The 27,329-nt window shown below is 41.4% G+C and overlaps 1 protein-coding gene and 1 long non-coding RNA gene across 5 annotated transcripts in view; one reads left to right on the forward strand and one right to left on the reverse strand.

Moving 5' to 3' along the window:
• Positions 1-16,877, reverse strand: part of BNC2 (basonuclin 2) — a 634,266-nt gene extending 617,389 nt beyond the window's left edge. For all 4 annotated transcript variants that reach the window (XR_008843921.1, XM_056519647.1, XM_056519639.1 and 1 more), the window contains exon 1: positions 16,580-16,877. Coding sequence is in view for 3 of the 4 variants with exons in the window: in XM_056519647.1 (XP_056375622.1) it covers positions 16,580-16,582 (3 nt within the window). In the remaining variant the exon portion in view is untranslated. The remainder of the gene's footprint in view (positions 1-16,579) is intronic.
• The window catches only part of LOC130273235 (uncharacterized), a 238,802-nt gene that overhangs the window by 145,701 nt on the left and 65,772 nt on the right, over positions 1-27,329 (forward strand). The gene's annotated exons all lie outside the window — the stretch shown is intronic.

The following is a 27,329-nucleotide window of genomic DNA, read 5'->3' on the forward strand; positions in this document are numbered from 1 at the left end:
CGAATCGCGCTGATGTCTTCCATTAACCCCTAAGAATCTGTGATCAATAGTGATCACAGCTTCTTAAGGGTTAATGGTGGACATTAGCGCGATCGCTGATGTCCGCCATTACAGGTGGGGTCCTTGGCTGGTCCAGTGCTCGCGTCATGTACAGAATGTAAATGTACATCCTGGTGTGTTAAGTACCCCTGCATCTTGACGTACATTTACTTCCGTTGTCCTAAAGGGGTTTATCCGTGCTTACCAATTCAAAGTGTCATATCTCCACACTAGAGGTGAATTATCAAAACAAAGGCATGCACTGCTTCAAGGTCAGAAGCCCAATATAGCTACAACCTTATACACCAAAATCCTGCTGACAGGTCCACTTTAATGCCTGTCAGTAAAAAATCAATCCATAACCCATAGCAGGCCTTGGAATTTTTGTTAGGTCCTAATTGCAATGACAACCAATTGGCTCCCCATGAGGGTGTTGATGGAGTCACACAGGGAGCCCCTGTTGAACTTGACCTGGACAGTACAGATAGTTACTGTACACTAAGGTGTGGAGTAACTTTGAGGGCCTCATCATAGTGGAGGTCAAGTTGCGGGAAAGGGTTAAAGAAAACAGGGCTGGTAGCACATTATAAATGATTCAATACACCCTGTGTGGAAAAGACAAGAAGGGGATTTTTATTGGCACTAAATACGTGAACACCTGGAATAAACAGAAAAAAAAGATTCCCAGTCAAGCAATGAATGAATGAATTTAATGTAACTGTTTCCATATTATATTCCTAATGTGAATTATGAAAGACTTATTTTGGTGTGATCTGTACATTCTGTGAAGAAGACTAAGAACCTGAGACACAAAATGAACAGTCAATGACACGTGTAATGAATTAATAAAGAGCTTTAAATAACTCGACTTTATCATGACGTAGATAGAACATTACTGTGTTAAACATGCTACTTCAGAGACAATGGCCTAGTTGTGAACATGTGGTAATGCCTGAATGAACATCTTTTCCACATATATTGCACCCATCATTCTCAGATTTGTATCCAGTAAACACATAGAGGAAGAGTGGGGCAGACTGTTTCTTTTATCTTTAACCCCTTAAGGATCAGGCCATTTTTCCACTCGTTTATTCCTCCTCACCTTCTAAAAATCATACCGCTTTTCCACCTACAGACCCATATGAGGGCTTTTTGTTGCGCCACCGATTTTACTTTGTAATTACATCAATCATTTCACCACAAAATCTATGGCGAAACCAGAAAAAAATATTTGAGGAGCATGATAAAAAAAAAAAAAGAAACGCCATTTTGTAACTTTTGGGGGCTTCCAATTCTATGCAGCGTGCTTTTTGGTAAAAATGACACCTTATCTTTATTCTGTTGGTCCATACGGTGGCACGGATACCTAATTTATGTAGGTTTTATTTTATTTCACTACTTTAAAAAATTATAACTAGATGCAACAAAATTAGTTTGTTTAAAATTGTCATCTTCTGACCCCTATAACTTTTTTTATTTTTCCGCATGCTGGGAGTTGTAGTCGTGCAAGCCAGTGAAGCGGGTGGTAATGCTTTCCGCTCCCTAGCCGGCCGTCATCAGAAAATTTGAAATGACAGTAAACTCTGCAGCGCTGTAGCAAAGGGAGCCCAGGCTGACATAACACTGCAGCCACCCGGGACTACCGCAGCCGGGCCGGGAGATGTGCAGGAGCCATCCCTGCCATCCTTCAGCGTTTACCGCAGCACTTAGGGATGGCAGGGACGGCTCCTGCACATCTCCCAGCCCATCTGCAGGAGTCCCGGGCAGCTGCAGAGTGATGCCACCCAAGGCTCCTTTTAACATATAACGGAGCAGCTGAGTTTTAGTCCCTACTGTAAGATCAAATTTCCTGCCGGGTTCCGTGATTGGCTGCTTGGTCCTGGCCAATCACGGGACCCAGCGGGAAATGGGAAATTACATTAAGGACTCCAAAAACTCTGATGCGCCGAGGTATGTTAAAAGGAGACCGGGCACCATCTGATTCTAACCCCGCTACCCTAACTTAATGAGGGGAAGGGGACACTGCTTTACATCCCCCCCTTTTTTTCCCACCCGCCCACGCTGCACATCTCCCGCCCACTACTAGACTACAACTCCCAGCATGCCCTCACTGTAAGGAGGTTGGAGATGTGTGGCGTGTGCGGGTGGAAAACAAGGGGGGATGTAAAGCAGTCTCCCCATCCCCTCATTAAGTTAGATAGAGTAAGGGGGATAGAATGAGATGGAGCCCGGGCGGCTGCAGAATTATGCCAGCCCGGGCTCCTTTTCACATATAACAGAGCAGCTGAGTTCTAGTCCCTACTGTAAGATAAAATTTCCCGCTGGATCCCGTGATTGGCTGCTCGGTCCTGGCCAATCACGGGGCCCAGCGGGAAATATGAAATTTAATTAGGAACTAGAAAAACTCTGCAGCGCCGAGGTATGTTAAAAGGACCAGGGCTGGCATCACCCTGCAGCCGCCCGGGCTCCGTCTGATTCTATCCCTGCTAACCTAACTTAATGACAGGGACACTGATTTACATGTCTTCCACCCACCTGCGCCGCACATCTCCCGCTACAAGACTACAACTCCCAGCATGCCCTCACTGTAAGGGCATGCTGGGAGTTGTAGTCTTGCAGCAGGTAGCAGACAGACAGACAGACAAGGGGGATGTAAATCAGCACCCCCTTCATTAAGTTAGGGTAGCGGGGATAGAATCAGATGGAGCCCGGGTGGCTGCAGAGTGATGCCAGCCCCGACTCATTTGTACAGTTGTTATATCATATTTCCCGCTGGGGCCATGATATTTCATATTTCCGGCTGCCAGCGGGAAATATAAAAATTTGCTCTTCAAAGCCGTTTTGTAAGCGGGCTCTGGGCTGGCTTATATTAATGCTGTTTTGGAGGGCTTGTGACTTTTTGTGGGACTTTCGCACTTGATAAATCCCTGACCACTGCAAAGTGAAAAATAAAATTCACTTTCGTAGGCTATTTTGTAGCTGTTTGCTTACAGCCAAAAGTTGCACAAAAATTTGCTTAGGTGCTAATGCGACTTTTTGTGTGACTTTTGTAAGCAAAAAAAAAAACTCTAAATCCCTTGATAAATGTCCCCCCTTGTGCTTGTGCAGCTCTGTAGGAACCCCTTACAGCTCCTAGCAACAGAGAGAAGGGGTTGATTGCTATATGTGCCATGGGTCACCACGACTGCGTTTTCTTTTTTGTCTGACTGTTTATTTCTTTTATTGTAAGTTAGGTACATTATATAGTGACATTGCTCTTATTGTATTGTTTAAAGTCTTTGAAGCTGTGCAACATAACATTGTTACTTAATGTCTTCTATGGTCTTCAATGTCTTCTATTATTAAAAAGTTATTTAAAAAGTTATTAAAAAAGAAAACATTTGTTATAGTGGCTCGCGCCCCCATGTGAGTCTCAGCCAGTCACTCACCTTCTTGTGTCTCTGCTTCCTGGTGTCCCTGCAGCTCCGGCATGTGTGCCTTCACACCCTTGGGCGCGCACATGCGCCGGAGCTCTGTTTCTTAAAGGGCCAGTACCAACTAATTAAAGTGTCTGCACCTGTCCCTTGTCTATAAGTATTTGTTCCTTTCTGTTCCCTGGGACGGATCTTTGGTAGTCTATGCCATTGTGAAGCCCTGCCCTTACCTTCTGCCATCCCACCACATTCTGCCAGCCATGTCCTGTCAGTCTCAATTCTGTGCCATGCCACCCCCCAGCTACCTGTGTGGATGAGTCGTGCCAGGGGTAGCTACCTGGGTGCAACCTGCCGCAGCAAGACCATCCCGCTTTGCGGCGGGCTCTGGTGAAAACCAGTGGCACCTTAGACCCCGCTCCCTTGCACAGCTCAAGTCTCCTTCCACACAGGCCCAGAGGATCCACCACCTGCTGTCCACCTGCCGTGATTCCTAACAGCATTTAATGTTGAGGAAATAATGATGGTATATTTTTTACAATAGGTAATGGATGCAACTGTTTGGCATCTGTCATAATCTCCATTAAAATTTTATACATCATGGCACATATGTTAGTGGGAGGTAAGTGCTTACAGGCCTTATTGGATCACTGGTCTTGGTTAACTGAAAGACACAATTGCCTCAACAAGAGCATTGTCATTTGAAGCAATGGAAAGATTATAAAAGTCATTCAAAATCCAACACAGCATGTGGCACAAGATGAGAAGGATATAAAAGGTCAACATACATGTATAGCGAGGAAGAAATCAAAGTGTTCTCTGCTGACACCTCTGTCCGTTTTAGGAACTGTCCAGAGTAGGAGCAAATCCCCATAGAAACCTCTCTTGCTTCAGACAGTTTATGACATGGACAGAGGTGTCAGCAGAGAGCACTGTGGTCAGACTGAAAAGAACAAGCAGCTGATAAGTACTGGAAGGATTAAGATTTTTTAATGGAAGTAATTTACAAATGTCTGTTTAACTTACTGGCACTAGTTGATTTGGGGAAAAAAATATTTTTCTAAACTAATAGAAAATGCTTAAAACTGATGAAAAACCAATGGTCCTGTGCCACTTGAGAAACCTTGGCGTTGGTGTGCGGGCTCAGGTATGTCCTTCATATAAGGTAAGGATATAATGGCTAATGTCTCAGTTTTACATGAGTTTTGAGGGTTAGTCAATGTTATTGTTTACATCTACCACAGTGCACCTATTTTTGTATATTTCGTATTTTTGTATTAATTTATATGTTACACATCCACACCTTCATCTGGGGTAGGATGCCATTGTGCTACTTGTGGTCCTTGGCAGTCCAGGCATCCTCCATTATATGCATTTTATGCTGGGGATTGCCCATAGCCAAACACCACAAGCGTAGGATCTGCCCCCCCTGCATAAATGCACATCCGCATTTTCGGTTGAGCACCTTCTTGCCATCTGAGACCACATCTTTGTAGTTGTTTAAAATTTTGAAATGTTATACTAATACGCTTTATTATCACTTTAGGTAGCATTAAGGTCCACCTGTGAGGCCATGCACCTATATCAGCCAACTTAAATGGGGCTTGTAGCCTGTCTACCTCCTCCCATTGTATGTGTGCTCAGTCACACTGGAGGTAACTGGGAGCAGGCTGTAAGTCAGACCTAATGCTGCTATAATTGCCCACTGGCCCCTGGTTTTGCTCATCACGCACAGGTAGATTAAGTATTAGGTCCTGTGCCACTTGAAAAACCTTGGCGTTGGTGTGCGGGCTCAGGTATGTACTTCATATAAGGATATACTGGCTTATGTCTCAATTTTACATCAGTTTTGAGGGTTAGTCAATGTTATTGTTTACATCTACCACAGTAGTGCACCTATTTTTGTATTTTTCGTATTTTTGGAAAAACAAATGGTCTGAAACAGGAGTCAGTCAATGGGGAAGATTTATCAATCAGCCTGAATCCCTAATTGTCTTTTTTTTTTTTTTACCACAGCAGCCAATCAAAGCTCAGCTTTCATATCTGAACAAGATCTTGTAAATTGAAAGTTGAGCTGTGATTGGTTGCTATAGGAAAAACCAGACAATTAGAGTTTCAGGCTGATTGATACATTTGTCCAATGTCTGTAAAAGAACTGTAAATAATTGTCTAAATGAAATTAGATTTACGTAAATTCCTCAATTCCATGTGGGAGAAGAGAAAGCTTGTTGATCAAGTCTTTCCTTAAAAGTTCCGAACAACACACTGTGCAGGAGACAGACAAGTCGAACGCTTTTCAAGCGCATGTGCATTTTTGATTATCAGTGATGAAGAGCACATATGCACTTAAAATTAATTCTAAGGAGTGCTGTATCAACGCACTTTCTCTTCTCTGGTGGGAACTGCCTAATACTACACCTGATGTGGATCTGTGCACACTGCTAGACGAGGTGAGCTGAACATTTTTCTGTTTGCATATGAACTACATCCATTTCATGACATGCTGTAAATTTAAAATTGGTCCATGGCAAGGATCCATCAGGCAAAAAAGTTGAACTTCATTGCATTACAAGAATGTTGAAACCAGCTTGATGTAGAATATTGTTAAGAAAATCATGAAAAACCCAGGATGAGGACTAATAAACTGTTGCTTTTTTTTTTTTTTTTTTTTTTTTATAATTCCATATTTTTTCTTAATTCTGAGTGACTCCATATCATTTTTCACTACTTGATCTGGAAAAACATATGCCATTAATAATGTTTTAAGATATGTTTTCAAGAAAACTGTGGAAGCTGTCATGCTTGTTGGTAGATCAAACAATTCTCTTTACTGGTGGTCTGGTGTGCTGTCTAGAGCTCATTCCCCATGTGTGCCCTCACACAACCAATTTGTCAAAACAAGCGTCCTGCTTCTTTCAGTCCAATGATAATCCCCCTTTCAAAGTCTGTCAACTAGGTAAAATGACTTAGAGTGCATCATAGAGGCATGTCTAGCAGTCAATGATCTCTTACAAATAGATACACTGCCCAAAAGTATTCTCTGAGAGTCTTTTTATAGGCAGTGGGGAAGCACTTTTACGCCCTTTTATGGCAGGACCCAGTGTCTAATAATTTACATATCTGCCTGGGACATAACTGCATGCTGAGTTTTGCAGCAATCCCCCATTTTTATCTGGGTGCGTTAGTTTTTTCTGTCAATGAATGCCTTTTGTGACAAATATGTGTACGTTCATTCTCCATTTTTGAGAATACAATGCATGTCTGATACAACTGGAAACCAATGGCAAAATAACATTAAAATATAAAAAAAAATGACACACAATTACAGACATAAAAGTGTTCAGTTGTTGCTGATATAAGTACCTGGCGGTATTTTAGATTTATACCATCTTTTCTTTTTTGGACAACCTATGACAATATTATCATTATTACTATATTCTTGTAATACTAGTGCACATAAAACTTTAATCACAGTGTAACTCTATAGAATGTGATGTATACTAAACACATTGAATGAACTATCAAATAGCAACTTGAAACATCCATTCTGTGATCGTCTTACTAAAGTTGATAAGTCTGTGGACTAAACAGCACCACCTACAGGATAAAAGGCAGTCGCAAAAACAGTATCCACTTTCTTTTTTTTTTTTTTTTTTTAAGATTTCTTAGATTTTCTTAGTAATATTTACTTTGGAGGAGACAAAATGTACCTGTAAGTAGGACTATGTTTTCAATGTTTTTAAGATAAAAATTTAAATAATAAAAAAATCCTTTTATCTCAAGATATAGCATTTGATACATGTATTTTATTTATTTTTTATTTTTTTATGTTTCTTTAACCTCTTAAGGAATCAGCCCACTTCGGCCTTAAGGACTTATGAAATTAAAATGTGTGCTTTTTCGTTTTTCCTCCTTTCTTTTTAAAATCCATAACTCTTTTATTTTTCCACATACAGACCCACATGCGGACTTGTTTTTTTATGCGACGAATTGTACTTTGTAATGTCACCTTTCATTTTACCATAAAATGTACCGGAAAACCAAATTTGTTTTATTTGTGGGCAGAAATGTATAAGAAAACTGCAATTTTGCAACTTTGGTAAAAATTTTCCATTATCTTTATTCTGTAGGTCAAAGCGACTAAACAATATCCAATTTATAAAGTTTTTCTATTGTTGTACTACTTTTAAAAATGCTAACTTTATTTACCAAAATTGGAATGCATAAAATTTTACTTTTCCGACTCCTGTAACTTTTTTATTTTTCCATATACAGGAATGTTTGAGGGCTCATTTTTTGCACCATGATCTGTACCATTTTTGTTTTGATGGAACTTTTTGATCGCTTTTTATCCATTTTTTTCTGATATATGGTGCAATTAACAATCTGTATTTTTGATGTTTGGTAATTTTTTTACGTTTATGCCATTTGCCTTGCGGGATTATAAACATTATATTCTAGTAGTTCGGACATTTAGGCATGCGTTGATACCAAATATGTTAATTGTTTTTCTTTTTTTTCTCTTTAAAAAAAAAAAAAAGGTAAAATAAGGGTAATTTTGTTTTTTTATTAGGGGAGGGGGGTTCTATATAATTTTAGAGACTTTTTTTATTTTTTATTTTACACTTTTTTAGTCCCCATAGGGGAGTTTTATATGCAATCATTACATTGCATTCACTGGATAAAGTTATGCCTATGGCATAGCATTACACAGTGTGATCGGCTATCCACTGATCTAGCCTGGCTATGCCAGGGTTTGTCAGTGAGTCGTTGAATGTCAGCAGGAGGCAGGTAAGGGGACCCTCCATTGCCATTTTACTGAACCCCCTCGCTCACGTCACAAAGGGTTCACTAAGTTCCTCTGAGCTACTGCTGATTTTTAGATGCCATAATTGAAATTGATCACGGCGTCTGAAGGGTTAAACGATAGGCAGCAACAGGATCACCACTGCCTGGCATAATCAGTGAGTTTCTGGCTACTGATTGTAGCTAACACTCACTGATCTGAAGCAAGCACAACCCCTGCACTCACTTCAAAGCCACTTAAGGCATCAGGGCGTACAGGTACGCCCTGCCTCCTTTAGTGGTAAGAAATACAAAAGCATGTTATCCATGTTATCCAAATAGGAAAACGCTAAGAAATGGGCTAATTTTCTCTCAAATTATAGTAATTATAAATACAGGAAGGAGAAAAAAAGAAGAAAATGAAAAAGCTGCCAGCTATGCTTCTATAATGTAATTGTAGGCAAATGTATTGTAGGCAAAGCTATTATCAGTAGGTCAAGGCCAGACAAAATTCATGCGTTCAGTTTAGTTTTCTTCATTGCTGGCTTCATCTAAACTGTCTTGCAGGTGGAGAAAACATAACATCATTTATGACAGAATAATAAACCAGATATAGTCATTATTAATATCAATTTATTAGCAAAGACCATATACGGGACCTTGCTGGGTGGCTGCTCATATCTTCACACATAGCAGTACTGAGGAATTTTTTCGCATTCGCCGATTGCAGAGTGAAGTAAAGTATGATTCTTAAGGTTTCATTTCATTTGAAAAAAAGGCAATATTGAGAGCAGAATGCAATTTATCATTCAGAAGCCGTACTCTTCCTTGCAGTTCTTAAAACTCTTGAGGACCTGTGAGTGATAAACAAAAAGCCTTGTATTGGGCTCTTGGAAATATGACAGCGGAATTATTTGCTGTCTCTGCATCTGGTTGAAAGAATTTGTACAATTCATTCAATTTGTATCGCAAAAACATTCTCCCGTTGCCAGACTGGCCTTGACTTTGCTAAAGCAATCTGTTTTCATAATGAACAGCAACTAAATTGCCATCGTACATACGTTTAACCCCTTTGCCAAGTGCTGGGGAGGTTATCTCGAGCTGCAAATAAGCAATGTAATAAGCTGATGACACGAATCTAATATATACACATAGAAGGAAAACACTTTACAAAACATGACATATGTTACTTTTATTCTCCAATTTTGCAAATAGGTCATTCAGGATCATGTAAACATTTGTCTCTAGAAAGCAACTATGTTTTGAGTATTTGTCTTTATAAAGCAACTATGTTTTGAGTATTAATATAACACTATGATAAGAAATTACTGTTTATACTACTGTCTATCTGTAGTATAGAGAGGTTATTCTAAGTTAAAAAAAAATCAAAAATAAGGCCTTATGCAATGTATTATGGACCCATGGACTTTTTCTTCTCCAATATCTATACAGAAGCTGTAAGAATAAAAAGGTGGTATGTTCTATTGCATGCCATATTATAGAAGTATTGTTTTCTGGAGAAAACGTGGCACCTCATGAAAGCACCGCATGATAATACATGGCCATGCCTAAAAATGTATAATATTTGGCTTGAATATCTATAAATATAAAAAAAACATTTACGCAACCATTTCTTAAATATATTCCCAAAATGCTAAATGAAAATGAATATGGCAATTATTACACAGCGGTCATCACCCAGCGTTAAGAGATTAGAGTGGCAAGTGTGTATAGTAATGAAATAGTATTGTAGCAGATGTGTCATACTTTATACATACACTTCAAAACCAGGTAGATAATCACAGGTGATTCCTTAGATGTATATTACTATATGTAGCTTCAGTGCATACACAACAGTATTCTTTATGTTGAGGAAGAGTGGTGAAGTTGCCCATGGCGGCCAATCAGATCGCTTTTTCCATTTTTTCCCAGGCCTCTTTAAAAATGAAAAAATGAATCTGATGGTCACTATGGGCAACTGCACCACTTTTCCTCTACACAGGTTTTGATGAATTTCCTCCATTGGCATTTTGAGGCAGTTTTCCATTCAGTTGCAGCTAAGCAGAAAAGAGACATGTAAGTTGTTTCTTTACACTTCCCGTTCCTGAATTGACTTCTAGCTTTGGTTTAGAAAAACTGCCACAAAAGGCTTATGTGTGAACCTCCTTTAAAAGAATTGCTTCTAGGGGGAAATACTTCTATAATATATAATATAGCATGCAGTCAACTTTCAAATCTAGATTCTAGATGGAATCCATGAAAGAAGATTTTTTATTTTCATTAATTAGTCATTAAGTAATATTCTTTTTAGGGTAAAAAAAAGCTATTACAAACTTTTATTTTAGTATTTAGTATAATACAGTTTCAAAATTTCTAAAACAAAAGTACACATGTAGAGCTGAAAGCTGTCCATACACATAAGATAAATCCAAGCTATTATCCAAAAACTCCCCATAAACATGCAGTAGAGCTTAGCAGAGCGTGCACATTTACCCAGTAGAGAACAAGGAGACGACCGCTACCAACTATTTCCAAAAATGGTTTAGTCATCAGGCATGTTGGTAGACAGTTATGATGTGTATTGTCTAGGACACGCAAAGGTGTTTTTATCCATCTTTAGTACCACAAAGTGCTATAAGACCATAATAGTTAACAATCATTGCATGATGCTTATGGTCCCAATCCCTATTAAGGCCACATTTAGAAAGACTGTATCCTGTTCACATAGCCTGAATCTGTAGGGACATGGCAGGAGAATTTATTATCAGAATTATTGCCTTTTGTTGAGATTCAGATTACATAAAATTACACTAGAGAGAGAGACATGTAGAAAAACTCTGGTGCTTTGTAGCAATAAGCTACAATAAGTGCCAAAAATGCACTGCATTTTTGCCCCTCCAGAATTAGCGCCACCCCGGTCTATAAACTGTGTCTGTTATTAAAGCTTAGTCCTATAAAATGATATTAACAAGTCTGTTTTCATGTCCAAAAACATACAGGGGGTACGGTGTCCATTTTGGGACATCGTCAGTCATCAGACGTAACTCCGTCCTCTGTCAGGTGAAACGGCGTCCCGTCTCCCCCCTCGGACCAATCGCCGTCAGTTGTCAGCCGCAACTCTGCCCTCCGTCAGGTGAAACGGCATCCCGCCTCCTCCCTCGAACCAATCGCCATCAGTTGTCAGCCGCAACTCCGTCCTCCGTTATGTGAAACGGTGTCCCGCCTCCTCCCTCACACCAATCGCCGTCCTCGTTCAGCCACAACTCCATCCTCCCTCATCCGAAACTCCATCGTCCAAAATGCCGTCATGCCCCAGACGATTCTCCCTCAGATGCAACTTTCTGCTGCATAGCAGAGCCGACGCTGCATAGCATTGTATAGCAGAGTCGAAACTGTGAAACTTGCATGTGTGTACTACAGACACTACATGTGCTGCAGAGTCTGTATAGCAGAGCAGACATTGAATAGCATGTACAGCAGAACCCGTATAGCAGAGAGCCGATTGTCACGATTCGGCTGGCTGGAGGTGGATCCTCTGTGCCAGAGAGGGATTGGCGTGGACCGTGTCGGTGGACCGGTTCTAAGTTGCTACTGGTATTCACCAGAGCCCGCCGCAAAGCGGGATGGTCTTGCAGCGGCGGTAGCAACCAGGTCGTATCCACCGGCAACGGCTCAACCTCTCTGACTGCTGAGATAAGCGCGGTACAAAGGAGTAGACAAGAGCAAGGTCAGACGTAGCAGAAGGTCAGGGCAGGCAGCAAGGATCGTAGTCAACGGCAGGAGGTTTGGAACACAGGCTAGGAACACACAAGGAAACGCTTTCACTGGCACAATGGCAACAAGATCCGGCGAGGGAGTGCAGGGGAAGTGAGGTATAAGTAGGGAAGTGCACAGGTGAAGGTACTGATTAAAACCTGATGCGCCAATCAGTGGTGCACCGGCCCTTTAAATCGCAAAGACCCGGCACGCGCGCGCCCTAAGGAGCGGGGCCGCGCGCGCCGGGACAGCACAGACGGGGAACGGGTCTGGTAAGGGAATCGAGATGTGCATCGCGAGCGGGCGCGTCCCGCATCGCAAATCGCATCCCAGCTGGGAACATTATCGCAGCGCACCCGGTCGGCAGGTCTGACCAGGGCGCTGTGAATAAGAGAACGCTATGAGCGCTCCTGGGAGGAGCGGGGACCCGGAGCGCTCGGCGTAACACCGACACTGACTCGGCTCTGCTACACGGGAGGAAAGTTTTTCGTCTGAGGGATGACGGAGTTTCGGATGAGAGACTTTAGGATGATAAAGGAGGGAGTTGCGGCTTACGCCTGATGGAGATTGGCCCGAGGGAGGAGGAGGGACGCCATTTCACCTGATGGAGGACGGAGTTGCGTCTGATGACTGACGATGTCTTAAAGTGGACACCGTACAGGGGGGGGGGGGCAATTTATCAAGGTGTTTAGAGCCTTTTCTTTTTTTGCTTACTCCAGGTGCACAAAAAGTCGCACGTGGGCCTAAGCACTTTTTTGTGTGACTTTTGTGGATAAGCATAAAGTTGCAAACAGCCTTACTTAAGCAAATTTCAGTTTTCACTTTGCAGTGGTCACCAATTTACAATGTGCGAAAGTCTCACGTAGGCAAAAAAAAAAAGTTGCAAGTCTGCTTTAGGTCTGGCCTGGAGTACAAAACTTCCATACGTAAGCAAATTTAAAAAGTTGCAAAAAAGTCTCACAAAAGTCTCAGCTGTGACTTTTTTGTTTTGCTTATGTGCTCAAAGTTTATTAACCCCCTGTGATAGTATGATAAATATGTAGCACATAAGCAAAACTAAAGCCAATAAAAATGCCTTCAGAACTTGCTTACCAAAGCAAACAATGATAAATGTCCCCCCAAAACAGCTTAACCACTAATATATTATAATATTACGTCTATTCATTGGTGTCCAAAACGTGTTATGTTTCGTAAGATGCACAAAGAAAGCAATTCAACGTTGATAGGAGTATAATAATATATATCATGGAAATACATTCGAGAATATTTACAACATATACACAGATTATATATATGATATAAGTAAAAGGATTCAATAATGGATTCATTTCTTCCTTCATTTCTCCTTGGTTACCTTAATACAGATGACCAAATAGTGTATGTTATCCGTAACCCAATACAAGATACAGCATGCAGCTGGTACTTAACACGTCACCTCATCTCCACAAAAGCTTCATTGTTGACAAAACAGTGAATGTAGAAGGGTGCACACCTCTACTCTACTGTGCATACTGTGTGTTTAACCCTTATTTTCATACTCTAAGCCACTAAGACGCTGAATAGAAACACATACTCTATGCTCTATTTTAGAACAGATACCAAGTTGTTTTGGTCATTGCTGTCTCCTGAGGACTAATATGAAAAAGAAAAAGATCAATTCACTAAGAAAGATCAAATAAGAAAACTGCAGGGACAGCACCAGGTCAGAGAGCAGGGAACACCGCAGACCTGCTCTTCTTTAACAAGTCTCTCTGGGGATGTTACATTGTACCTGTCCATAGGCTTATTGAGCTGCATAACCCTCCTGTGTTCTATTTCTCTAGGCCCAAGTGAATCACATTCCACTGCTGACAAGTTCGAGAGGGACTAAGGCAGCAACATGAAAGAACTTTTTCTTTCTTGTTTTAAGCAAACTATTTTTTCTTCTTTCTTGAAAAGAGGACACACTATTGACACGTGACATGGCAAGATGAAATGAGAGGACCAGGATGCACTTGGAGAGCAGATAAAAGTAATCAAATGACACTCCTGGAATGCAAATTGGCATTCTTCACTACAGCAATTGCACAACCATGAAACATTTCTGACAGCAAGCAGGATTAGAACAGAATGTTATGTAAAGCACAGAGAAAAGAATCTAACACACTCCGAAAAAGGCTTTAAAAGTTGCATCTTACTACTTTACTTTACTTTTTCGACTTCCACAACCACTGCCTAGAAAATGTTAATTTATAAACACTTTCAAGAACATACAAAAATAATACTTTTTTCGCTGATCATTTTGCTAAAATCAACTAAAAGCAGAGCCGTCTATCGAATAAAACATAAAACAAACACCAATTTGGGAAAGGCTAAAACAGTCTATAGACGATTGCGTTGTTTTTTTTTTTTGTTTGTTTGTTTTTTTATTGCTACCTAACAATTATGTTTTTACACAATAGAGATGGCCATCCAATTTATTTTAAAAGCCCAAAACAATTTTTAAATTAAATATATGCATGGCAGGCGGGAGTCCAGAATTATTTCTTTCTGGACTCTATACAACAAAAACTAATAAACTAAACCCTGCTAGAAGGGCATTCCTATATTGAAATGAGCATTAAGAGACTGTGGTTTTGTTTTTACGTGTTTGAGTATATTGTCTTATTTGTGAATTATCAACAAAAAAAAGTAGAAAAGAAAATATACTAATAAAAAGTTCAAATGCAATTTTTCGCTACCTGGAATTTTGGATATCTAGAATATATATATTAAATGTATCCTTTTCACTTAGTTAACCTAGAGCTTCCTTCTTGCAATTGACATTGCTGCTTCTCTGGCTAATGTTTTCTACTTAAATGAAACACCCATCTCTGATATAACATTCCTTAACTAAATAAAGACTGGACCCTGGCATAACAGACTTGCTGAGCTATGTAAACTGTGAAGAACACTAGCAACGGCTTCTAACAGAATATGCGACAGAGGTTGTGTTCCTAAGGACATGGAGACGTGTAGAATGTATAGGTAGGATGGGGGACAGGGAAATGTAGGTGGTTGTGAGTCAGTTTTCCTTTGTTCTCTACGTTCATATAATTTAGGGACATGAAATTATATCACCAGTGTTGATACCTATGATCGGGGCAATGTGGTGGTTTCTGGAGTATTCTTATTCCTATACACAAAATGAATACAATTATAAGCCTAAATTCATACCACGACATTTCAAGAAAAAAAAAAAAAAATCGTTTTTAGACTATAAAAATAATTGATAAAATACACACTTCTATATAGAACTGTAGAGTATGTATAATACACCTGGGTTTCTCACCGTAAAAGGTGTATATCGCATCTAGTAGCATCTATAATTTAAGGGTTAGAAGGTACCATGTGTAGTCATTGCATTCTATTACTTGGGTCAGGAAAAGATTTTGTACATTTTGCTGTCACTTTATGCACCAGCTTGTTTGATTATTTTATGACACCTATGGTCCATCAAGCTTACAACAGTTTAACTCTGGGATTAAATGGGAACCATCATAAATCTGAAGCTGCTTTCAAATTCACTTTTATTTCTGTCTGCATTGCTTCGTATGGGCATTTCACAGTCCTTTCTTTCATTTATGTTTTGTTGCTTACATTTTTGACAGGCCTATCTCCCACACTCCACCCGGCCCTTTGATCACTGGAACAAGACATGTCACATTAGGAGAGCAGAGAGGCAAACGCACATCCCAAAAAAAAAAAAATCTCAGCCACTATAGCCTTTGCCTCTTAGAAGGCGTGTAAGAAGAACCCATCCTCCATCTCAGCCTCACGCTGTATTCTACATGAAGATGAAAATATGGGGGGTTTATACTTGGTTGTATAAACAAGGCACCATAATCCAAGCACTGACAGTAGGGACCACAATGGTGGAATTGACTGTAAAACTGTAAATAGGCAAAAATGTTATTCCAGTCTAATAAAAACAAGGCCAAAAATGTATTTCTTCTGCTTAAAAATCATTCTAAGAATCAAGAATTTCCCAGGAAAGGGCGATACAAAAATGAAAAAATCCTTAGGATTTTCGTAAAATATCTTGCGCATATGGGTTATTGGAAGAACATATAGATATGAAATAAATATAAAACTGTTCATCTGGGGAAATGTTAAAGTCTATGAAAGACCCTGATAAAGCCTCAAATGATCAGCACTGACAGGACACTTTGTAAACTGTGCTGCCACTTGCCGGCTTGTTTATGAAACTTTAGGAGCCAGAAAGTGTAGCAAAGTATACTTAGTAGCCTAGTATGCTGTCAGGAAAGGAACAGCCTATGCATGCTTTATAGCTTTCATTTTCTATTAATCTCAAAACTATTTATACTATTTATCAAAATCTACCTTTCTTTTCACTAAGTAGATAAATAAATAAATAGATATATAAATAAATAAATAAACACATAAATAAATAACATGTTCTTCCCACTACAATGCTTCTGTGTAAGAGCCCCTGGTACACACAATTTACATACTGATAAACATATAGAATACTTATTTTAAATCCTTATGTACAAGCAGACAAGTCAGTAATGCATTGCCTATGGTATAAGGATGAGGCAGTAGCTTACCATGACTGCATGCTCCTGTGACTTTCTCTGAACTTCTGTGTGACTGTTTCCCAGTAGCTGAGGAAGGAACAGTTTGTCAGTCTCTGTCCCAACTTTTCTCCTGTCAATAAACTCTTAGATCCTTTCTTCCTTCCCAGGCAAACTTGTCACTAATCTTCAGGTATGTGGTTATTCAGTATTCTAAGGGTTAGACAGGCAGGCAGGGGTTACATCTGCCCAAAAAGAAAGTTGAAGAAAAGCTTAAGACATCCAACTGCAGAGGGTGAGGGAGAGGGCAGTATGTAGGAGATGGGCGGAAAGCAAAGCAATTCCCTCTGCCTGTGGATTTACTCTACCTAGTGTGACTTAAAAAGGATCTGCAGCACATCAGCTCTGGACACTTTCCTGCAGTGGAGGAAGAGTTTATGTTGTGCACTCTAAGACTCATACACTGTACCACTATGATTCAGTATAAGAATGAATAGAAAAGTTGTTGTTGGGGGGGGGGGGGTCTGCTGACATAAGGAGACAATGGTGGGATATTGAGGTCTTCAATCTGTCTCCAGGCTGCTCAGTCATACAGACAGACACTTTGCTGAGACTGTGTCCTCCTTATCAGCACAGCTAGTCCAGACACTGCTCTATACACAAGGGGAGGGAGGGATAGAAGCTCAGGAACATTGACAGTATAAAGAAAAAAATGTTAGTTGCCTCCAAACTTGGCTACTCTGGAAGAAGTCTTGGTTCTGCTGCCTGTGGCTTCTCATCAGCTTCTGTGTCTCTGTGTGTGAATGTGGATTTTGAGGAATTTGTTTCTTTTTTTTTTTCCTGTTTTACGCTTTTCCTTTCCTCCTCCTCAGCCGTCACGGTGTAAGTTTGCAGGGTAAAGAGTCACATCTGTGTGTGACACTGAGCCAACCAAACTAACCCTGCCCTGGAGACACAAGAAAAATAGAGGAGTCTGCATCACAACCTCCTGTAACATGGACATGTATTAGCAATATGCACACACACCCTAAGCCGAGTGCAGTAAGAAAGGAGCAATTATAGTTAATGATAACAATGACATAATACTGAATTCCCTCCTAACTGCAACAAGCTTACAGACTATCATGTAAACTCAAATAGTGTTCACTAGAATGGGAGTTAATCTCGCCATACACATCTCCTACCATCATGGCCTGTCTCAAAGAAAATGGGACACTGGAAAAAAAAGTTATGGGCAGTTTTTATTATAAACAGGTACAAACAATTTATTTTACCTAACTATTGCCATACAGATAGTATGCATGTATAGTACATATGTATAGTGCCCCACCCCAATACACCAATTCATTGGTCAAATTATAGACTGTTTTAGTAAGCCTGGGCCATAGATTTTAAATTCTAGGTTTTCTGTTCTGTAGGGATGATGAGGATGTAGTCATGTAACTTAGCTTATCCACATGTATTGTATGTTTACAGAACTCTTCCAGTAACCAACCGAAGTTTGCATGATACCTCGACATGTATGGTGCTGTTCAGTGCAACTTCTTGCCTGGATTCAGTCCAAATGAGCTCAACATTAGAACTTTGAACATAGAACATTTCAGTCTTCTTGTCCCTTGTTATTTATTTTCATAAGTGAAAACAATTTTTCCTGGCTCTGTTACACATGGATATGAGCATATGATCTGGTACACGCAAAGGAGCTAGGTAATGATATCCAGGTGTACAAAGAAATTATCCCACTGGTTTTAATTTTAAAAAGCATACTGAACTCTTTTATAGGCATTATTTTATTCTAGCCTGCTGTCTAGCATCCATCTATTTTCAATCAGAATAGATACAAATATTAGTTTTCCAAGTTACACATTTATTATATTGTAAATGTATCTTAGACAATGTAGGTGATGTCACATACCATAAATGTGCATTAAAAGGTCCTTTACTTCAGGTAGAATAGTATTTGTCAAATAATTGTTATATTCTTCAGAAAACCATTCTCACATATTGCTATCATATTTTACCCAAATAATACTCTAATAACTGATCATATGAAATACTTTCGTCTTTACATAGTTGAATGTGCTGACAACAAAATCACACAAAAATCACAAAAATCTATGGAAATCAAATCACACAAAAATCACAAATATCTATGGAAATCAAATTTATCAACCCATGGAGGTCTGGATATGGCTCACACTCAAAATCAAAGTGGAAAACCACACTACAGGCTAATCCAACTTTGATGTAATGTCCTTAAAACAAGTCAAAATGAGGCTCAGTAGTGTTTGTGGCCTCCACGTGCCCGTATGACCTCCCTACAATGCCTGGGTATGCTCCTGAAGAGTTGGAGGATGGTCTCCTGGGGGATGTCCTCCCAGACCTGGACTAAAGCATCTGCCAACTCCTGGACAGTCTGTGGTGCAACGTGGCGTTGGTGGATGGAGCGAGATATGATGTCCCAGATGTGCTCAATTGGATTCAGGACTGGGGAATGGGCAGGCCAGTCCATAGCATCAATGTCTTCCTCTTGCAGGAACTGCTGACATACTTCAGCCACATAAGGTCTAGCATTGTCTTGCATTAGGAGGAACCCAGGGCCAACCGCAGCAGAATATGGTTTCACAAGGGGTCTGAGGATCGCATCTCGATACCTAATGGCAGTCAAGCTACCTCTGGCAAGCACATGGAGGGCTGTGCGGCCCACCAAAGAAATGCCACCCCACACCATTACTGACCCACCGCCAAGCCGGTCATGCTGGAGGATGTTGCAGGCAGCAGAACATTCTCCATGGCGTCTCCAGACTCTGTCACATCTATCACATGTGCTCAGTGAACCTGCTTTCATATGTGAAGAGCACAGGGCGCCAGTGGCAAATTTGCCAATCTTGGTGTTCTCTGGCAAATGCCAAACTTCCTGAACGATGTTGGGCTGTAAGCACAACCCCCACCTGTGGACGTCGGACCCTAATACCACCACCATGGAGTCTGTTTCTGACCATTTGAGTGGACACATGTACATTTGTGGCCTGCTGGAGGTCATTTTGCCGGGCTCTGGCAGTGCTCCTCCTGCTCCTCCTTGCACAAAGGCGGAGGTTGCATGGTTGTTGCCCTCGTACGGCCTCCTCCACGTCTCCTGATGTACTAGCCTGTCTGCTGGTAGAACCTTTATGCTCTGGATACTACTCTGACAGACATAGCAAACCTTCTTGCCACAGCTCGCATTGATGTGCCATCCTGGATGAGCTGCACTACCTGAGCCACTTGTGTGGGTTGTAGACTCCGTCTCATGCTACCACTAGAGAGAAAGCATCGCCAGGATTGAAAAGTGACCAAAACATCAGCCAGGAAGCATAGGGACTGAGAAGTGGTCTGTGGCCACCTCAGAACCACTCGTTTATTGGGGGTGTCTTGCTAATTGCCTATAATGTCCACCTGTTGTCTGTTCCATTTGCACAACAGCATGTGAAATTGATTTTCAATCAGTGTTGCTTCCTGAGTGGACAGTGTGATGTCACAGAAGTGTGATTGACTTGGAGTTACATTGTGTTGTTTAAGTGTTCCCTTTATTTTTTTTTAAGCAGTGTACCAATGTTCAGTGCCAAAATAATACAAGCCTACAATTTCCAAAATATACAGCAGTACTAGTTTCCACACCATATAGCACTTATTTATTGCCCAAATATTAGAGCCATATATTCCCCAGGTGGCAGCTCTATGCAATGCCTAGTAAGTACTGCCATACAGACATGCACAATTATGCTATACAACTGACAATTACCAGTACCTATGACCATATAATGCTGCTATATAGTTAAAAGAATCTTACCTAGCAACGGTTCAGAAGTATCCCCGGTCTTCTCTGTTCTGTGGAGCCTACAACTTCATTGCTATGGCTGCCAGCCCTGCAGCACCTAATGGAGCAAGATTCAAACAGGTGGTTGCTGGCCCTGTTATTGGTCCTTTGTGCCTCATGCACTTTCTTATTGGATTTAGTTTCACCGTTCTTTTGACTCTTTGCTTGTGACCTGGATACCCTTGTGATGTGGACCTTGACATACTCTCCTGGACTAGACCCTTGGGCCAGATTCTCCCTATCTGAATTGGACATAATGAGTCTTCCATATCCCTCTTCCGTTGCAGTTAGTTCAGTAAGGGATGTCGTCCAGTTGGGGGCCACTACTTAGGTCAGAACATCCAAATAGGCAGGGACAGGGGTGAGGGAGGAGATTAGGACTGCATGTACTTACCTCTGTCCTGTAAATAATAATCCTATTACAATGCCAATACCAATTTAACATTTTGTACATTCCTAGCGACATTTACCGTGGCCCTTGCTATTTGTAATTGGCTTGGTGGGACCTCTGATCACCCATTTTTCTATGTTCCTGTCAAATTCTGATGTTGCCATCAGTTACCTGCTACAAGAGTATCCTTCTGTTCATTACTCATAACACCTCATTGTATCTTGGAAGGAAATTTTGTCTTTAAATTTAGATCCTTTTACCAATTATTGTTATTGACCTAGAATTTTTCAAGTAAAAGTGATGCTGTATAGTATACTGCATTTGGTGAATGACATGATCTGACATGTCATAGGCCCCTAACCTTTGTTACCTTGTGAGCCACAGTGAATTTAGAAAGATTGTGGTTATTTCAGAGATGGTAGCAGATTAAGAATGAAGAAGTAAGAAAATAATGTTTGATTGCAAATATCAGAAGATAACAACTAAACTTACTGATAAGGCAACACTGCCAAAAAATCACACCTATACATTTTGGTGGATTCCGAACCTCTGAACTCTGCTGTGACTGTATTTTCTACTCACTAGTTGACCAGGTACAGTGAGCTCCACCCCATCTCTTTGCAAAGCCAGAGGTTTCTTGGGAAATGTACACGGCATTAGCAAATCTTGTCAGAAATGGAATTGCATCCAGCATGGAAACAAACTTAGGTCTGTCACATCAACTAAAATAGGTAAGTAAAAGGCATACACAAAAAATTAACTACATTATTTTCTAATCATAGCCTATGCTGCACTATATAATTTACACTATAAGCTTACATTATAGCAATAATACACATATGATGTTAACATATTCAAATCACTATAAAGAAACCGACCATGAAATTACAAGCCATACAGTTCTCAGTTTATTAATATAAAATGAGTGCAAAACAGTGCCCAGAAAAATTGAACATATAGTAATCAAGTACTACACAGTGTCCAAATTAAACTTCTATACAGCTCTCATATACCAGTGCTATATTGTTACCAAAATGAATTGCATATAGGGGACATTTATCATTGTATGTACACAGATTTTCTGTTCTATGATGTTTTTTGCGCAGTGTTTTTTTTTGTGAGCATTTATTGACAGAGCATTTCAAATAGTTTTCTATGTTTTGGAGGATACTTTATTTCAGTGGATAGTTGACATGTGCATACTAATTTTGTGCACGGCAGAATTAATTTGCACAACCCTACACCATCAATGAGGACATGCAGAAATGTGTCATATAATAAACAACTTTGAGGTAATGTGTGGGGTTTTCTAATTTGCGCAAAATTTATCATCCACCGTGCTAACGTATGATAAATTTTGCTGTTCACACTGCCCATTTTATTAGGGCCAAAAAGGTCCAAAACAGTTGATACATGGAACATAAAGTAGGGCATTTATCATGTCTCTGCAAGGCATAAACTGGCCAAAAGTCTTTGGCCAGTTCACACCACACATATTTTGCAGCTGAAGATGCCAAATTTATTACAATTTAAGCCTTCTGGCAGGTGTAAATTGTAATGGCAATCTCTCAACCTCATATGCCGTCCTCATATCCCATCCTCATATCTCAACCTCATATCCCGTCCTCATATCCCGACCTCCTATCCCGTCCTCTTATCTCGACCTCATATCTCGTCCCTATATCCCATCCCCATATCCTAACCCCATATCCCAAACTCATATCCCTTCCTCCTATCATGACCTCATATCCCAACCTCATATTCCATCCTCATATCCTGTCCTCCTATCCCATCCTCCTATCTCGACCTCATATCCAGTCCTCATATCCCGTCCTCATATCCCAACCTCATATCCCGTCCTCATATCCCGACCTCATATCCCGTCCTCATATCCCGACCTCATATCCCGTCCTCCTATGCTGTCCTCATATCCTGTCCTCATATCCCGACCTCCTATCCAATTCTCATATGCTGTCCTCATATCCCATTCTTATGTCCCATTCTCATATCCCATCCTCATATCCCGCCCTCATGTCCCGTCCTTAGGTGGGACTGATTTATGATGAAAATATTGTAAGCTGGAGATAGAAGGGGACTTGGCTTTGTGGGACGGGGCGTGATTTGCAAGCCAGACCGATGCACAAAAAGGGTAGGGAATAAAAGGGGTGGGGCTTAAACAGTGGGTGTGTCTTTGTGAGGTGGGGTGTGGCTTGGAAGCCGGTATGCGATGCCCCAGGTACGCGATGCCCCACGGCCGCCATGCCCACCCACACGCCCACTTTGTATCTCAGTGCTGGGACCGCTGTGTGATTGACACACAGGTCCCAGCGCATGCACCCTTCAACTAATGTAATGTGTGCGCTGCTGCGCGTCATCCAGCAAGCGCTCCCTCCTACAGCGAGCGCTCGCTCCCGCACTCTCTTCCCCTAGCTCTGCACAGGCACACTGAGGAGGACAACGGGGGCGAGAGCGAGCGCTCGCTGGATGACACGCAGCAGCGCGCACGTTACATTAGTTGAAGGGTGCATGCGCTGGGACCTGTGTGTCCATCACACAGCGGTCCCAGGACTGAGATACAAAGTGGGCGTGTGGGTGGGCGTGGCATCGCGTACCTCGCACCACGGCTATCTGACCATCAGTGGCTTTGATTAAAAGCACTTTATAGTGTCATGAAAGCCTGCAAATATGAGGTAAAATAATTGCTGTACACAACACCTGCACACAGTACAAAGGCTGTGTGCAGGTTATTACACTAAAATGTCATGACAGTTGCGCTTTAAGGGCTTCTCTGAGTTGATCAAACTTTGTCTTCCTAAAGTTCATTGCTTTTGTGACCCCTCAAGAGATTCCCTTATTGAAGAACGAGTTATAATGTATTATATTATGATCACTTAAGTTACTCTGTCAGGTCTGTTGGTTAATATTAAGTCTAGTAGGGCGCCCCCTCTAGTCGGGCCCTGCACCATTTGGGACAGATAATTGTCTTTAGCTATAGTCAAAAACCTGTTTTCTTTATGAGATTCACAGGTCTCAGTCTCCCAGTTTATATCAGGATAGTTAAAGTCCCCCATTATTATCACATCATTCTGATTTGCTGCCTTGTTTATTTGTCTCATCATGTTTAGTGGCTTATAACAAACCCCTATCAGAATTTTTCTATTTTCATCTCCATATTTCTACCCATAATGACTCCACATTATCATTTCCCTCCCATATATCCTCCCACAGTTTGGCCTTCAGACTGGATTTCACATAAAGACAAATTCCTCCCCCTTTCCGTTTTGTCCGATCCTTCCTGAATAGAGTATAACCCTGTATGTTAACCGCCCAGTCACAGCTATAGTCCAACCAAGTCTCTGTTATACCCACTATGTCATAATCCTCCTCAGACATCAACCACTCCAGTTCCTCTGTTTAATTGGACAGATTCTGGCATTAGTCAACATGCATTTCAATGGTGTATGTTTTTTCTTACTATGAAGCCTATCCGTATGAACTATTCTAACCCCTCCTTTCGCGCCACCCCCAGGTAGGTATATTAATAAGTCCCCCCTCTCTATCTACACTATCTTCCCCCTCTACGTTCCCTCCCCCCAGTCCCTAGTTTAAACACTCCTCCACCCTTCTAGCCATCTTCTCCCCAAGCACAGCTGCACCCTCCCCATTTAGGTGCAGCCCATCCCTACGGTAGAGCCGGTGTTCAACAGCGAAGTCGGCCCAGTTCTCCATGAACCCAAACCCCTCCTTCCTACACAAGCTTCTGAGCCACTTGTTTACCTCCCTAATCTCCCGCTGCCTCTCTGTTGTAGCTCGTTGTACAGGTAATATTTCAGAAAATATTACCTTGGAGGTCCTTGCGGCTTGTGGCCTAAGTCCCTGAAATCATTTTTAAGGACACTCCACCTACCTCTTACTTTGTCATTGTAGCCAATATGTACTATGAATGCTGGGTCCTTTCCAGCCCCACCAAACAACCTGTCAACCCGTTCCGCGATGTGCCGAACTTGAGCGCCAGGAAGATAACACACTGTTCGGCGATCCTGGTCTTTGTGACAGATCGCCCTGTCTGTCCCCCTAATGATTGAGTCCCCCACTACCAGTACCTGTCTGGCCTGCCCTGCACTCCTCCCTCCCTCCTTACTGGAACAGACATCCCCCTGGCGGTCAGAGGCAGAGTCTTGCTGCAGTACTGCTAGCTCTGAAAAGTGTATCCCCCTCATCTGCCAACCCGGCAAACTTGTTGAAGTGTGCCAGTTCAGGACTAGCCTCCCTGACACTTTTCCCTCTACCCTGTTTTCTAACTGTAACCAAGCTAGCTGGCTGACTGTCCTGCACCTCCGTCCCACTTTCCTCCCCCACCTCTACCCCAGAGAGTACCTGCTCAGTGAGCAAGAGACTCCTCTCCAGGTTGTCAATGCATCTCAGTGTTGCCAGTTGCTCCTCTAGACCCAGAATCTGGGCTTCCAAATGAACAACTCGCACACATCTCGCACAACAATATGCACCCTCAAACTGCTGTTCAAGGTTTGCATACATTGTGCAAGATGCACACAGGACTGACTTTTCTAATATGAAGGCCATACTAGATTTGGGGATTGTAAAAATTAACAGTAAAAAAAAAAAGAAATCAAATATTTCAATTTAACTCCCTGAATTTAAAGTTCCTTAATTTTAAGTCCCTCTCACTTGTATACTTCACACTGTTGTATACAGACACACAATCACTAGCTCAAACAATCGCTTAGTGTACTTGGTTTATAGTTACCAGATACCACCTCTCTCTTCCGCTGCCTGGAAAGGAATGTAAAGGGTAGGCTGGCTGCAAACAGCTGCAATTTATCAGCTGCTAATTATTTAACTACTGCACCCACTCTCCACCTGTATTACTCCCAGACAGAGAAAGAAAAAAAAAACACATACATGCACACAATGTTCACAATACTTCTTACAGTATTCCCTTAATTTTAAGTACCTCTCACTTTTATATTTACACTCACTTGTATACTTCACACTCTTGTATACAGACACACAATCACTAGCTCTTGCTTTTATAGTTACCAGATCCCACCTCTCTTCCACTGCCTGTTATTGTTGACATATTATTAACATGTGTGCAAAGTTTCATGTTAATATCTTTAGCCATTTGGACGTGATGCTGGAACATATATACACACACACACACACACACTGAGTTTTATATATATAGATGGGCTGCCAGGAAACAATTACATTGACATGATCTAAGGTGATACAAGGTGCTCAACCCCAAGTGCAGTTGTGCACCTACATTGGAGTGGAGGACCTGCACCTATGGATCACAATGGGGTTTCACTGCTGTGGTTAATGTAAACAATGACATTAGCTAACCCTCAAAACTGATGTAAAATTGAGACATTAGCCAGTATATCCTTATAAGAAGGACACACTTGAGCCCGCACACCAAGCCAAGGTTTCTCAAATGGTGCGGGACCTATCAACTAACCTACCTGGCCAGATATATAAAACCAGGAACCAAATTATGGCAGCCATAGGTCTGACTTGCAGATTGCTCCTCAGTTACCTCCAGTGTGGACTAGGCACACATACAATGAGAGGGAGGAGACAAGCTACAAGCCCCACCCTGGTTGGTTCACTTTTAGCAGGCCTCACAGGTGAAACCCTAATGCTACCCAGCAAGATAAAAGGGTGCATTAGTATAAGCCTTAAGCAAAGACATGTCGGCTTATATTTGCATGAACGTGGTTATAGCAGGAAACTCAACCCCAAGTGCAGTTGTGCACCTTTGCTGGAGTGGAGGTCCTGCACTTGTAAACCGTTACTAAGGGCGATCCCCAGCAAAAATTGCATACAATGGAGGATGCCTGCAGACGGTCACAAGTACCACAGTGGCATCCTGACACCAGATAAATGTGTATGTGGATGCGTTAACCATAACTAACTTTAAACACACAATTACATTGATGTGATCTAAGGTGATACAAGGGGCTCAACCCCAAGTGCAGTTGTGCACCTACATTAGAGGGGAGGACCTGCACCTATGGATCACAATGTGGTTTCATTGCTGTGGTTAATGTAAACAATGACATTAGCTAACCCTCAAAACTGATGTAAAATTGAGACATTAGCCAGTATATCCATAAAGAAGGACACACTTGAGCCCGCACACCACGCCAAGGTTTCTCAAATGGTGCGGGACCTATCAGCTAACCTACCTGGCCAGATAAATAAAACCAGGAACCAAATTACGTCAGCCATAGGTCCGACTTGCAGATTGCTCCTCAGTTACCTACAGTGTGGACTAGGCACACATACAATGAGAGGGAGGAGACAAGCTACAAGCCCCACCCTGGTTGGTTCACTTTTAGCAGGCCTCACATGTGAAACCCTGATGCTACCCAGCAAGATAAAAGGGTGCATTAGTGTAAGCCTTAAGCAAAGACATGTCAGCTTTTATTTGCATGAACGTGGTTATAGCAGGAAACTCAACCCCAAGTGCAGTTGTGTAACTTTGCTGGGGCGGAAGTCCTGCACTTGTA

Source organism: Hyla sarda, chromosome 1 (genome assembly GCF_029499605.1).
Source record: "Hyla sarda isolate aHylSar1 chromosome 1, aHylSar1.hap1, whole genome shotgun sequence".
NCBI lineage: Eukaryota > Metazoa > Chordata > Amphibia > Anura > Hylidae > Hyla > Hyla sarda.